Genomic DNA, 14,745 nt, shown 5'->3' on the forward strand with positions numbered 1-14,745 from the left:
GGGGGGGGGCTTGTGACACCAGCTTCCGTCGTGGCATGGAGCATGGACTCCGGAGCCAGCTGGCCTGTGTCTGAACTTAAGTGACAAAGGTGACCTTGGTTGGGAAATTTGCCTAACTGCTCTTATCTATAAGAGGGGTATTGCTGATAACAGTATCACCCATAAGCCTGATGTGTGGTCAGTAACGTGGGGCTTGGAGACCAGTGCCTGGCACTCTGAGCCCGTATCTGCATTATTGACATTAGTCGTCATCATTTCCTCGCGCCTGAACACGCCCCGCCCCTGAACATGCCCCGCCCCCCACTGTCTCCCCTGCTTCTGCGCCTCTTTAGTGTGAGATGTTCCCGAGCTGACATGTCACCCAGCCTTGGGGCGCTCTGCAAATGCCACCAGGATGTTGTCCTTACCCTGCTTCCTGAATGGAATTACTCTCTCCAGTTTCCTCCCATAGCACCTGTCACCTTGGACTTAAATTGGAGGGTGTTTATCACGACTAATAATACCGTGCGCCCTCTCTTGCTTCTTGTGAGACCCTCCCCTCCATTGGAGTTTGAGTCTCCTGAGAGTCAGCGTAGGAGATGGTGGAGAAGTGTGGACTTTGGAGCCCAAATCCCCTGGGTTCAAATCTTGCTACTTCCTGGCTGGGCGGGATCCTGCTTAACCTTTTGGAGGCTCAGAGCCTTCATTTTTGTAAAAGAATAAAAGTGCTGATCTTGGGCAACGATGGTGAAGATTGGAAATAACCCCCAGTGGGACGCCTGGGCGGCTCATTCGGTTGAGCATCCAACTTCGGCTCAGGTCATGATCTCACAGTTCGTGAGTTCGAGTCCCAGGTTGGCTCTGTTTCCAATTCTGTGTCTCCTTCTCTCTCTCTGCCCCTCCCACCCTCACGCTCTGTCTCTCGAAAGTGAATAAACGTTAAAAAATAAAAATAAAAAAATTTAAAAAAAAGGAAATAACCCCCAGCTGGTGAGCACAGGTTGGGGTCTGAGATGATAATGATGCGTCATTAACATGCAAACTTCTCCAGAATAGGGACCCTCAGAAACCGCTGATACCACACCTGGGTTGGCATTTTATGACCCCCTTTTGTCTCTGATTTTACGGTCACCCTTTGCCCAGGCAGCACTGTGGGGACAGGTGGGCCCCCCTCCCCCCGTCTCTAACTGCACACCTGCCTGCCCCTCCCTCCCCTCCTCTTCTAAGTGTCTCCTGATTTTCCACTTCTTCCGACCCCACCCGTGCCAGATCGTCTTCACCTTGTGTTTCAGTGACTAAATCTGCCTGGGGGGGCGTTTGTCAGCCCCGGTCCTTCCCTTCCCGCAGGATAATCTGCGGCTGAAGCCCCACCCTGGGTTCCTACCCCGGTCAGGCCTAGGTGGTGACTCACACCTCCCTTCCGATCCATCCCGGTCCCTTCTGGCACAACACTGCTTCGGTGCCGTCGCCTCCCTGCCTAAAAGCCTCTGGCACCCACCCCGGGCCGCACCCCCCTGCAAGGCCCTTGCTGGGCTCCCCCGAGTGAGCCCCTCATTCCACAAGGCAGATTCGTCCGAGGCCTGGCCAAGAGGTCGCTTACGTAGGTCGGAGGTCGGCCTCCTGGTTTACACTGTCCTCCCCACGCGCCTCATCCAGGCCTCCAAGACCCGGCGTCTCACTGAAGCTTTCGACACACACACATCCTTTCCTCCAGGGACCTGCGCTCTCATTCTCCCTGCGGTTTGCCGTGCAGTAAGGAGAGACCGTTCCCTGAGAAGCCTCCGTGTGTGGCCCTCTCCCTATGTCTGATGCCTAGGGCAGATTCCACAGCTTTACAGTCACCTTTGATGATGAAAACTCAGTCCAAAAAAAAAATAATAATAATTACAGGAAAGATGTAAAAAAAACAACAACCCACCTAAGCCCTCAATTCAGTCTCGTCCATTTTAGAGCTCTAGGTGTCCTCTTGGTTCAGAGTTTCCCCCACCCGCCTCCCCCCAGCCTACCAGGTCAGAGCCGGAGACCGGGGCTTGGCAGGGGTGAGGCAGGAGGGGTGGGGGAGGTGAGGGAAGCTAGAGGGAGGGGCAGCAAGAACCCTGGTCAGGCACAGAGTAGACCTTCCCTTCCTTCCAAAGACTTGGCTCCTCTGTATTATAACTCAAGGGACCACCTGCGTGGGAAGAGTGGGGGCCACGCGGCGTCCCCGCTCGCTCAGAAGTTCAGCGGGCTTCCGTCTGCTGCCGTGGTGCTCTGGATAGGGTCCGCAAGTGTGGCTTCCCTGGGGCAGGGCTCTCCTTTGCGCTGAGGGTCCCCTCATGAATGCCCCCGACAGCAATGGGTGTCCCCACACACTTCTCTGGAGTGGAAGTCCCATTACCTGGCCCCCGCAGGTAACTGGGGCTGTGATCCCTCCTGGCATGGAGATGAACGGCCCCCCAAAGTCTCCTGGGCTTTGAAGGCCCGGGCTGGGGGGCCTTCTTCCTAGATACCTACACCACGGACAATTCCAACCGCCTTCCGCCTCCAGGAATCTCTAGACCAGAAACAGGCACATCTCCCTACATCTCCCGCTAACTCCGGGGCACATGACATCGGTTGGAGGATCCCAGGCATCTGGGTCACTCCCGCCCTGAACACATCTCTCCAAGGACAACTCTAATCCTCTGACCTTCTCTCCCTCACTGGTCTTCCTTTATTTTTCTTAAAAACTTTTTAAAATGTTTATTTATTTTTGAGAGAGAGACCGAGCACAAGCCAGAGGGGAGAGAGGCAGAATCCGAAGCTGGCTCCAGGCTCCGAGCTGTCAGCACGGCTCAGCGCAACTCGGGCTCGAACTCACAGACCGTGAGATCATGACCTGAGCCGAAGTCAGATGTTTAACTGACTGAGACACCCAGGCGCCCCTCCCTCTCCTGTCTTCTTCTTTAAGCTAGATTGAGTTGGGTTTTTGTCAGTTGTGATCAAAAGAATTCAGCATATGCAAACCCAGATTCACACCGTACACGAAAATATAATTCAGGTGGGTTGGCTATTTAAGCTTAAAGAAAAAAAAAGTACAAAAATACGTGTAGACAACATAGAAGGCGATGGGAAGGGAAGGAAAAGTAAGATAAAAACAGAGAGGGAGACAGGCCATGAGTGACTCTTAAATGCAGAGAACAAACTGGAGGTTGGTGAAGGGGAGGTTGGTGGGGGTGGGGGGTGAGTGGGGGTTGGGCACTAAGGAGGGCACTCGGGATGAGCACTGGGTGCTCTGCGTAAGTGACGAATCACCGGGTTCGACTCCTGAAGCCAAGACTACACTGTACGTTCGCTAACCTGAATTTAAATTTAAAAACATGGAAGGCAATGTATATAATTTTGGGGTGGGACAGACTTTCCCCCAAATTACACAAAGTCCAGTCGCCATAAAAGAAAAGAGAAATAGATTTCATCTCCATAGAAAGTAGTTGTGGGACATGAGAGGAATAAACAAAGCAATAAAAACAAATATGAGCCTGAAGCAAAGCGTTAATATCGCCAATAACTAAATGGGGATTTACTTAATAATTAAATAAAAGAGAAACTCCTATAATTAAATAAAAGATAAATAATTCAGTTTTCTTTTTTTTTAGGGGAGCAAGAGATATGACCAGGTCATTCACAGAAAAACACAAGTGAGTGTGGGTGGCTCAGTGGGGCGCCTGGGGGGCTCAGTCGGTTAATCCTCTGGCTTCGGCTCAGGTCAGAGCTCACGTTCGTGGGTTTGAGCCCCACGTCAGGCTCTGTGCTGACAGCTAGCTCAGAGCCTGGAGCCTGCTTCAGATTCTGTGTCTCCTTCTCTCTCTGCCCTCCCCCTCTCATGCTCTGTCTCTCTCTGTATAAAAAATAAGTAAAACATTAAAAAAAAAAAGTAAAAAAAAAACCATAGTGGCCCTAGACATTGGCCACATTAAAAAAAAAATTAAAAAAATACAAACGTTAAGAGGATCCTCAAATTCACAGTGGCCTGAGAAATGCAAATTCAAAAGAGAAACATATTTTCACCTCTCCGTTTCTATTTTTTAATTTTATTTTTTATGTTTTATTTATTTTTGAGAGAGAGACCATGAGTGGGAGAAGGGCAGAGAGAGAGAGAGGGAGACACAGAATCCAAAGGAGGCTCCAGGCTCTGAGCTGTCAGCACTGAGCCTGACGTGGGACTCGAACCCACGAGCTGTGACATCATGACCTGAGCTGAAGGCGGATGCTCAACCGATGGAGCAACACAGGCCCCTCTTCACCTCTCAGTTTCTTAAAACTTCAAAAGCATTCATGATCCAGTGTGCTGACTGAGGAGAGAGTTAACCTCACCCCTGTTACTGTAGTCTTTTCAGAGTCGATCTGATAGTGTCTGTCGACATTTCAGGTGAACACATCCATTGCTTTGGCAATCCCACGTCTAGAAAGCTACCTACAGGAATACCTACACCAGTGGGGCGCCTGGGTGGCTCAGTCAGTTGAGCAACTGACTCTTGACTTTGGTTCAGGTTGGGATCTCACGGATCATGAGTTCGAGCCCCGTGTCGGCCTCTGTGCTGACAGCTCAGAGCTTGGAGCCTGCTTGGGATTCTTTCTCTCCCTCTCTCCTTGCCCCTCCCCTGCTGGTGCACTGTCACTCTCAAAATAAATAAACAAATTAAAAAAAAAACAGTGAGAAATACCTGTAGAAGTGCATGAAGGTGTGCGGAAAAGGAGTGGAACCCGAGTGCCAACCGACAGAGATGGGTTCAATAAGTTCATATCCGTGTCCTGCATGGTGAGTAAGACGGAACTAGATTTGTGCATATCGATGTGGAAGGAAGGATGTCCAAGACATAAAAAGTCAGCCTGTGGAATAACGTGTCAAGTGTGATAACTACTTGTCCACCTACGCGTCTCCCTCTCTACCTACCTATCTCTTCGTCCATCTGTTGCCAGGGTGTGTCCAGCATCAGGTAAAAAGCACAGGCTACGGAGGCGGAATGCCGGGTTTGGGATCCTGGCCCCGTGACTCCCTAGCGGGGTGACTTTGGGCGTTTCACTTAAGCTCCGTGTCTCTATTTACTCACAACCCTCAGAACTAGTCAGTTCATATACATTAAGCATCTAGAAAAGAGCCTGGCATTCAGGGAGTGCTGAAGACACGTTGGCTACTATGATATGACACTTGTATCTACACCAAAGAATCCAGAGCGGCCACACCTCAAGCGTGGGTAGAGATGGGGGGGTGTACTGGGGAGACCCTCACTTCTTGCTTGACTTTTCTGTATCTTTCTAAACTTTATGAGAGCCTGTATTTCACATTTTAAGAACAGTGCCATAAACTCACTAAAAAAAATTGAGTATGGAAAGAAAAAGGTCTTGCACTGCTGCAGATGTGTTTCTTCGATAAGACAGCTGGTCTACAGCGTCCTTTTGAAGGATGAACTTGGGATCCAGAATCAAGCTAACGGAGAGGTCATTTTCTGACAGACTCCGCAGGGAGAGTGTGATTTTGAAGGGAGTGGAATCCGTGGGGCAAATCTTTTGCTTTAGAACACAGCGAGGGGCATGTAGGAACTCACCCCGAATCTGCTGTTATTACTCATGGTCCCAGAGGGGGAAGCCGTTTTCTGTCTACACCTTCCGGAGACCCAGATGCACAGTTCTCAAACTTCTGCCCGCATTTCCCCTCCACCAGCCCCAAGCCATCTACACCCCCTGGTTTTCCCACCCCTGACACCAGTTTGTCCCCCAGGGATCCCCCGGGGTCTTTCCTGCCAGTGTTTCTTGACAACATTCCTGGCCCCCCACGACCCTCGTATGGACGAAGCAGTTCTCCAGGCCTCCTTGGACTAGAGCCTTTCACGATCCCTCTAATAAATTCTGAGGCGTTTGGAAAGGGGTCGGAACCTTACCTGAAAGGTTTTGTATTGGGTTCCTTAATAAAGGAGGGCAGGATGAAAAACAACGAGAGCAGCACAGCCAAGAGCAAGAGCGTTTGGACAGCTTGGTCCAGACGGCTGAGTCTCCACAGGCAGGTCCTCATGGTGGTGGCTCGGGTGCTGTGAGAAAGTTCTGCATGTCCTGGAGCTTTAATGTGGACCGTGGGCAGCTTAAGTGCCTAGGTCTCCTGGCCGGGCAGTGCACACCGTTGGTCTTGACAATGAGGCACTCTGGTAGGCACGGAGTCTATCGGTGTCTGCCAGGGAAAGGAGGGGCTGCCTTCCCTGCTTGGTGGAGGCTTAAAGGCTGGCGTGGCTTGAAGGAAGAGAAACTCCTTTTGTTCAAACAAGTTTACTTTCCTTCTCTTTGTCTCTGAAGCCAATTTCTGCGCTGGAACTTTATGAGAGGCATGCGCGCATTATGTGGAACCTCACTTTTATCAGGTTCCACACCCCTGGGGACGGACCCTGGACCAGTGCATGGGCTGGAAGCACCTTGAACGGCCCCCAAGTTCAACATGACCTTTGTAAGGAAGGTACAGGGAATCTGTTTGACTTTCAGACCTTCTAGCAATCTTTCCTTAAAGAACATTGTGCGGTCGTAGACCAGACCTATGAGAACATCTCACTTCGGAGCGGTTCCGAGTCGCAGCTCTCTGTGCGAGGTGCCCGTTAGAACCACTTCGAAAGCTTTACTCCATCCAGTCCCCAGACTGCACCCCACCCCCCACCCCGCCACCAGGGAAGCCAGAATCTCCAGGGGTGACTACGTTTCCAGGCAGGGGTAATTTTTGAGTCCCCCCAGGTGATCCCGACACGCGGCCAAGTCGAGAGCCACTGATTTACCGTCACTCGGCTCAATCTTCCCTGCTTCTCATCCGGAGTCGGGACCGTGACAGCAGCGAGTGGCGTGTGAGCAGGTGAGGGCTCTGAGCCGCACTGTGGACGGCGCACAGTCCCGCCCTCACAGACACCCGAGCCGCAGGCGTTATCAACCCTTGTTTGTGGTTGAGGACATCGCCCTGGAGAGCAGGAAGCTTGCCCTGGATCACAGAGCGAGCCATCAGCTCGGGGACCCATCCAACCCACCTTATCTGCTGCATAGCAACACCTCTGCGAAATCACTAACTCTGTTAGCCTAAGGCCTAGGGGAACCCCGTAACTCAGACAAGCGCCACCAAGAGCAGTTGTAGAAGGCGTAGACAATTCAGAGACGCGGCCCTTCTTTGTAAAGTCCCGTAGGATATTAATTTCTAAAATATGGCTTACAGGACGCTGACTCACGCAGGTGTTTTCCAGCAGCTGAAATGGGAAAGACGAAGCTCGGGACCCTAAGCGTTGACGATCTCAGGGCCTGGGTCCGTTGCTCGCCCGAGGCGCGGGGCACTCGGAGACACTGCCCAGCTTCCGTCTCGTACCCAACGTCCTTGGCCCTCACCCAGGGCGCGCACCAACAGATGTTTAAACCGCCTTCCCCAGGCAGGATGAAAAGGGTACAAACACGCTTCCGAGTGGCTACGAGTAGGAGAGACACACGTCCCCTACGCTGGGCCGAGTGGCACTGTCCCAGGGGAGGGGCCGGGAGCGAGGAGAAAGTGCCTCTGGGTACTGGTTCAGCCTCTCTCCCTCTCTCTCTGAACACACCTAACCTGTAAACGACTCTATACACTGACGCTATAAATATTTCCTGAATAGACTCGGGTCAAATCATAACTCTCTGCCTTCACTGACCCTGCATTGCCCAGAGTTCGCTGCACTTGGTGGAGCAATTACCCCGCGCCCAGGTGCCTGTTTGCGACGTGGGGGGAGGGGGGTAAGTGCACGAGCAGAAGGCATGTTCTTTTTCTTTTTTTTTTTTTAACCCAGAACATTTTATTTTAATAATCGATATTCGTGATTCCAAACTGTTTAATTTTTTTTTATGTTTTATTTATTTTTGATACAGAGAGAGACAGAGCATGAGAGGGGGAGGGGCAGAGAGAGAAGGAGACACAGAACAGGAAGCAGGCTCCAGGCTCTGAGCTAGTTGTCAGCACAGAGCCTGATGCGGGGCTCGAACCCACGAATGTGAGATCTGACCTGAGCTGAAGTCGGAGGCTTAACCTACTGAGCCACCCAGGCACCCCGGAAGGCATTTTCTTACTCGGCACTGGTTCGATCGCAAGGAATCTCTCTCTCATCTCGCCCCCTGGTTTTGGAGAAGGCTCTGGCTGCCAGGGTTCTCTCTCTGCCCTCCACAGAGTGTAGACACCTAGATGGGCTCCTGGGCGGGTGCGAGCTGAGCCACCGAACACGGTCCCTGCCACTCACCACTTCAGGGGTGGGTTGAACTGGGAGCTCTCGGAGCCCGCTGATGGGGTGGGGGTGGGGGGGCCACGGATACTCCGGACTTCTAGCTTCTGGGTTCTCGGGTTCCGGCCAAGGTCGCTGCTGAGCGCAGTGTGAGATCCAGAGAAGCACATGTTCTGTGGGAAGCAGACTTTCCGAATGGGCTTCCAGCCATCAGCACGGTTTCATGTTAGGTAAGGTAGATTTTCTTCTCCTTTTGAGAGCTTCTGACTTTAGTCTTTATACACCAGCCGGCAGGATGCACGAGACCTTACATGCATATCAAGTTCATAAAAGATCGTTTTCAGAAAACATATCCTAAGGATATGAAACATGAATGTGTGTTAAAGATTTTATTCTGCTCATAAACAAACCGGGCAGATGTCATATTGATTTAAAAGAGAAGCGCAGGGGCACGTGGGTGGCTCAGTCGGTTGGGCAGCCAATTCTTGATTTTGGCTCAGGTCATGATCTCACAGTTTGTGAGTTCCAGCCCCACGTCGGGCTCTGTGCTGGTCTCTCGGAGTCTGTTTGGGATCCTCCCTCTCTCTGTCTCTCTTTCTCTGTCCCTCCCCCTGCTTGCACTCTGTCTCGCTCAAAATAAATAAATAAACTTAAAAAAATAAAAATAAATAAAAGAGAAGGGCAGAGGCACACATGGATATAGAGTAAGGATTGTTAAGGATGAATTGCAAATGGGGGCAAAACTGGTTTTCCCACAAAGAGGAGGAACATTCTATAGACAGGACAGAATCTGCATGGCTACCAAATGCTACAATTTACAGAGCTGTAAAATGGTTCAGAGACCGCGGAAGGCTGAAGTCAGCTAAGCCGGAGGGATGTCCGTAGACGTGCATCCTTTCCCACTGACACACAGCAGTGTTTAAAGGACGCATACCTTGGAGTCACTCCAGGGTTAGAATTGTTGAAAACTGTCAGCGTTGGATCCCCTCTGTTGGAAGAGGCTCTTGAGGACTTAGAGGAACACTGGGTTAAACGGAAAGAGGTCAGCTTGTTAGGGGAAGTGACAGTCAATGTCCCATTATATGTCTTGCCTTCTCTTTTCTATACGAGGCCCACTCCTAAGTTTCTCTTTAAAAACAGCCCACTTGAAATATAATTTCTAGATACTATATAGTTCACCCACTTAAGTGTACAATTCAAGGGTTTTTAGTATGTATATATATATATATATATATTTTAAATTTTTTAAAGTTTTATTTATATTTGAGAGAGAGAGAGAGAGAGAGAGAGAGACAGTGCTCAAGTGGGGGACAGGCCGGGAGAGACAGAGACAGAATCTGAAGCAGCCTCCAGGCTCCAGGCTGTCAGCACAGAGTCCGACACGGGGCTTGAACCCAGGAACTATGAGATCACAACCTAAGCCGAAGTCAGATGCTTAACTGACTGAACCTCCCACTTACCCCAGGCGCTTAGTATATTTATAGAATGCTGTGACCATCACAACAATCTAACTTTATTTTAATCTTCTTCTTATTATTTTAATATTTAATTTTTATGTTTTTAAATATATTCTTATTTTTTATTTAAAAACAAATTTTTTAGTGTTTCTTATTTATTTTTGAGAGAGACAGAGAGACAGCATGAGCAGGGGAGGGTCAGAGAGAGAGGGAGACAGAATCAGAAGCAGGCTCCAGGCTCCGGGCTGTTAGCACAGAACCTGGTGTGGGGCTTGAACCCATGAACCATGAGATCATGACCTGAGCCGAAGCCAGACACTCAACTGACTGAGCCACCCAGGCGACCCTTATTTTTTATTTTTAGAGAGAGAGTGCAAGCAGGGGAGGGGGCAGAGGGAGAGAGGGAGAGAATCTTTTTTTTTTAATATTTATATATTTTGGGGGAGAGAGAGACAGCACGCACACAAGCGGGGAAGGGGCAGAAAGGGAGGGAGACAGAATCGGAAGCAGGCTCCAGGCTCTGGGCTGTCAGCACAGAGCCCGACGTGGGGCTCAAACCCATGGGCCGCAATACCATGACCTGAGCCGAAGTCGGAGGCTTAACCGGCTGAGCCACCCAGGCGCCCTGAACATTTATTTATTTTTGAGAGACAGGGAGAGAGCACAAGCAGAGGAGAAGCAGATGGAGAAGGAGACAAAGAATCCCAAGCAGGCTCCAGGCTCTGAGCTGTCAGCACAGAGCCCGACGTGGGGCTCGAACCTGACCTGAGCCGAAGAAGTCAGAGGCTTAACCGACTGAGCCACCCAGCAACCCCCCAAGACAGAATTTTAACTCATGTGTCTGTTGTCTCATGCAGGAGGAGGGATGGTGAAGGACCCCCCCTAGGCAAGCACTCACTACGGTGCAGACGGCCTCTCTTCCACACACAATGTCCTGCCTCCCAGGCGGTCACCGTCAGAAGTGTGCTGGTCTTGGGACAGTGGGTCTGGATCAGGCAGCCCATGGAGAGCCCTCGGGGCTACTGTGCTATTTGTGGAGGCGGCCAAAAAGGCTGGTGGACCCTGACGGGCCTCCTTGACAACATGTTTTAGTCTCTGGACACAAGGACAGCCTTTCCTGTTCTCCGGAGACTATCAAAGGAGAATCTTACTTCATTTTCTAAGATCACAGCCTGCCCTCCCTCATCACACGGGGACCCGTCTGTGCTTCCTACGCCCTCTCCTCATGGAAAATTCATCTGATGGGAAGGTGGGTGTGCACGCGGCCGGTGTCGAGGTGACAAGCACCATCTGGGAGAAATATGACATGAGAGCAAGGTTTTTCCCGGTGAATTCTTTTATTTCACACTTACTTCTTTTAATGTCTTATTATTTATTTTTGAGTAGAGATAGACGGCGTGAGCAGGGGAGGGTCAGAGAGAGAGGGAGACACAGAATCTACAGACAGGCTCTGGGCTCTGAGAGGTCAGCAGAGAGCCTGACATGGGGCTCAAACCCGTGAACCATGAGATCATGACCTGAGCCGAAGCCGGATGCTCAACCGACTGAGCTGCCCAATTTCACACTTACTGAGACATGACTGTAGGCTGGGCTCCTGGGTGACTACATGATGGAAGACACAGAGGGTCACTGTGCCGACGGTTGGGAGCCTGGAGCTGGCTTCGGATTCTGTGCCTCCCTCTCTCTCTGCCCCTCTCCGCTGGCGCTCTGTCTGTCTCTCAAAAATAAATAAACCGTTAAAAAGGCAGCGCCAGGAAGGCCAAGGATGTGATTTAAGCAGAAAAACTCCATCCTGCCCACAGCCAGCCCTGATTGCGCAGAAAAGAAAGGCTGAGAATTAACGGCCACCTGCAGCGTTCATAATTGCTGCGTAGAAGGCGGCTTTGTGAGAGCTTTTTCTGGGTTGGCAGGAGACTGATTTTTGGTGATACCTCCCCGACACTGGGCCCTGTTGGCGCTGCAGACACGCAGATGAGGTCCTGACCTCTTGGAGGCTGCCTGCCAGGCAGAGGCTGATGAGACTCTGATCAGCAGACAGAGACGGGCTCTGGGATGGGAAACGTGGGGGTGAGAGCTGCGGTCAGGGCAGCCCCCCCCCCCCCCCCCCCCGGGGAGCGAGCGGAGAAGGGAGGAGGCGGGCCACCGGGAAGGAACGGGCAGACCCCGGGCTGAGCCAAAGGGACAAGGGACAGCAACGAAAGGCCTAGAGCCGGGAGCTGCTTGGCACAAAGACCGAATGCCTGGCTGGAGCTGAGCCAACAGAGAGACCGGGGGTGGGGGGTGGGGGGAGCAGCTAGTTGGGAAAACAGAATTAAAAACACATCTCCCAACCCGAAACCCTCCTGGCAGAGGAGGACAAGAAAGAAAATACTTCTGCTGTTGAGTGACATTAACCAGGATTCAATGCGCTTTGCAGGCAATCCTCTAAGAGACAGCAATGATGGAAAGAAACCTTGGCCTTGGATGCAGGGGAGGAAGCATGTTCACAACATAAACAGACGCTGGTCCTCTGGTAAGAGGGCTTCACAGGGCGTCTGGCACACGGAGTGCATCCTGCCTCCGCTCGGGAGGTCATGGTCGGGGAAGCCATCTGTGTGAGCTCACCGGCTTTAAACAAAGCAAAAGAGGGGCACCTGAGTGGCTCAGTCGGTGAAGTGTCCGACTTCGGCTCAGGTCATGATCTCACGGTTCGTGGGTTCGAGCCCCACGTCGGGCACTGTGCTGACAGCTCAGAGCCTGGAGCCTGCTTCCGATTCTGTGTGTCCCTCTCTCTCTGCCCCTCCCCTGCTCATGATCTGTCTCTCTCTGTCTCTCAAAAATAAATAAATGTTAAAAAAAAATAAGGATAGAGAGTTCTCTGCCCTATCTCTTTTCTTAAGGCATTCGCTTTAGAAAATGTGTAAGTCCTTTCTCTGTCTGTTTGAAATGGATGTGAGTCTTTTGAAGCCTAAAGAACCCTCTTGCTGGACCCAGGAAAGTTCTTCTCAAAGTCTCTGGAGGCATCTCCTTGAAATGTGAGCAAGGAAGATGGCACCCCATTGCCTAGTTTCTGTGGGTGGACAAGAGCCTGGTTTCTTTTGCTCTGTTTATTTATTTTTTTATGTATTTTATTTATTTTTGAGAAACAGCGCGAGCAGGGGAGGATCAGAGAGAGAGGGAGACACAGAATCTGAAGCCGGCTCCAGGCTCCGAGCTAGTGGTCAGCACAGAGCCCTTATTTTTAACTGGGAAACTAAGCCTCTTGTTTTTCACTTGTGTCTGCTCCTACCCTAGAAAAGCTGAGCATGTGGGGTTTCGGTTCCTTCTGAGCCTGGTGGGCAGGCCTGGGGTGGGGGCGGGGCTCGAGTTGGATACCATTCTGCAGGCTCGGCCTGGACGCTGCGTGGACACTGGGACCCCAGGCTTGGCCTGACCTCTGCAGCCAGGAGGGGACTTCGGAGGCTCCAGAAGGTTGAGAGTGATGCTGATTTCTTCTGATGGTTGATGCTGAGCAGCCGGCAGGTCTGCTAGCTACAGCACTCACGGTGCATTCTTTTTATTGTTCTGCTCGAGGCCTGAATTCCCGTGTCAGGAGCGTCATATGGTCATTGTGGAAAGTATCTAACGTTCTTCCACTTTCCTGGTCTTTTCTCTAGGACACGGTCTCCCAGACGTGTCAAACTTCTCCCTAAAAGGTGGAAGTCAAGTAGAGCCTTGGGAAACGAAAATCGGGGGAGCTATTTATGGGAAGAGCAAAGAAGTATGAATGAAGCCAGTGGCATAAGAAGGGAGAGAGTAATGTGCGCCACCGGAGGGCAAGGCTCTGAATGTGCCCAGCCCAGCTCCTGCTAAAGCAAGCAGAGAGGGCATTACCGAAATCAGACCAAAACAAGTTTGCTTGTTTTTTCAGCCTCCCCACCTGGATCCTTTGTGCTCCCCTCTCCTTTATGTAACCGTCAGTAGAATATTCCATGTAAACAAGCAGGTCTCTGAAAAGAAGCAAACTAATTACATAGTTTCTTTCATGCTTGAAGCACCGAATCTTAGCTAGAATTACCCCTGACAGCCTGGGAAAGCTTCCTCTCCGCCTGGCAGGCTGGGAACGGCCGTCTGGGTGCTGAGATCACGCAGCTCACCTGCGTCGATGTGACATTTCCTTTTGTTGTTGTTGGTTTGCTTTAGAGCCCTCACCCTATTTCCAAACGGTAGGCTGCTCAGAAACAAGAAGCGAATTGAATCTTCTCTGGACGTCTACAAGAAGATTGGTTTTGTTTTTGTTTTCATATTTTTGCAAGGTCTCGGCTCTCAGAAACACACGGCTGATTTCACATCGTCCATGATCCGTGGAGACCTTTATCACCTGACCGTCCAACTGCCACCAATAAAGGCAGCTGTTGCCAAATCACAGAATAAGAAGGACCTTCGGGCGAGGTTGGGAATGAAAGTCTTAATCTTTGGGCAGCCCTCTCCCTTCTCGGGGAGGGAAGGCTGTTTTTCTGCAGCTCATGGCTCTAACGGGACATCAGTGGGCTCCACAGCCGGCAGGCTCCTTCTGGCAGCAAATGCAGAATGCATTGTGTCTGCCTCCCCGTCTCTCTCGTTACAGCCTGCCCCGATTTAGCTGTATAACCTTGACCAAGTCACACGTTAACAGTTATCAGGATAACCCCTCACAAAGGCACAGACTCTGTTCTAAGGAGTTACATCCATTGTCTTATTCCTCATCACAACCTAACGATGTTGGGAGCTAACATCCCCATTTTACCATTTTACCGATAAAGGGAAGCCCACAGTACCTTGCCCGAGGCCACTCAGCTGGGAAGTAGCTCAGGCCAGCATGTGGGCACCTGCTCCACTCCGAGGTGCGGCCGAGGGCTTTGTGAAGACGCACACATCATCTGTACCATGAGCTGGTTGACCAGATGTCCCTGAGCGTCCCAATGAGCCCCACAGGGTCCGTGATGCTCAGTGGTGCACTAGTTTGCAGGCCGAAGAGGGATCCCCATGCCGGCTCTGTCCGCTCCCTGGAACGCAGGCCAGCAGACCACAGCACGCAGGAGAACCCGAGGGGGACTCCCCTTCGTGGACAAGCCATTCACAGAGCACCACTGTGT

At 51.3% G+C, this 14,745-nt stretch overlaps 1 protein-coding gene across 1 annotated transcript in view; it reads right to left on the reverse strand.

Moving 5' to 3' along the window:
* ST6GALNAC1 (ST6 N-acetylgalactosaminide alpha-2,6-sialyltransferase 1) overlaps positions 1-6,007 on the reverse strand; it is a 20,934-nt gene extending 14,927 nt beyond the window's left edge. The window contains exon 1 of the mRNA XM_029929318.1: positions 5,877-6,007. Within this exon, the coding sequence (XP_029785178.1) occupies positions 5,877-6,007 (131 nt within the window). The remainder of the gene's footprint in view (positions 1-5,876) is intronic.
* Positions 6,008-14,745: the final 8,738 nt, after the last annotated feature.

This window comes from Suricata suricatta, chromosome 17, assembly GCF_006229205.1.
Source record: "Suricata suricatta isolate VVHF042 chromosome 17, meerkat_22Aug2017_6uvM2_HiC, whole genome shotgun sequence".
NCBI lineage: Eukaryota > Metazoa > Chordata > Mammalia > Carnivora > Herpestidae > Suricata > Suricata suricatta.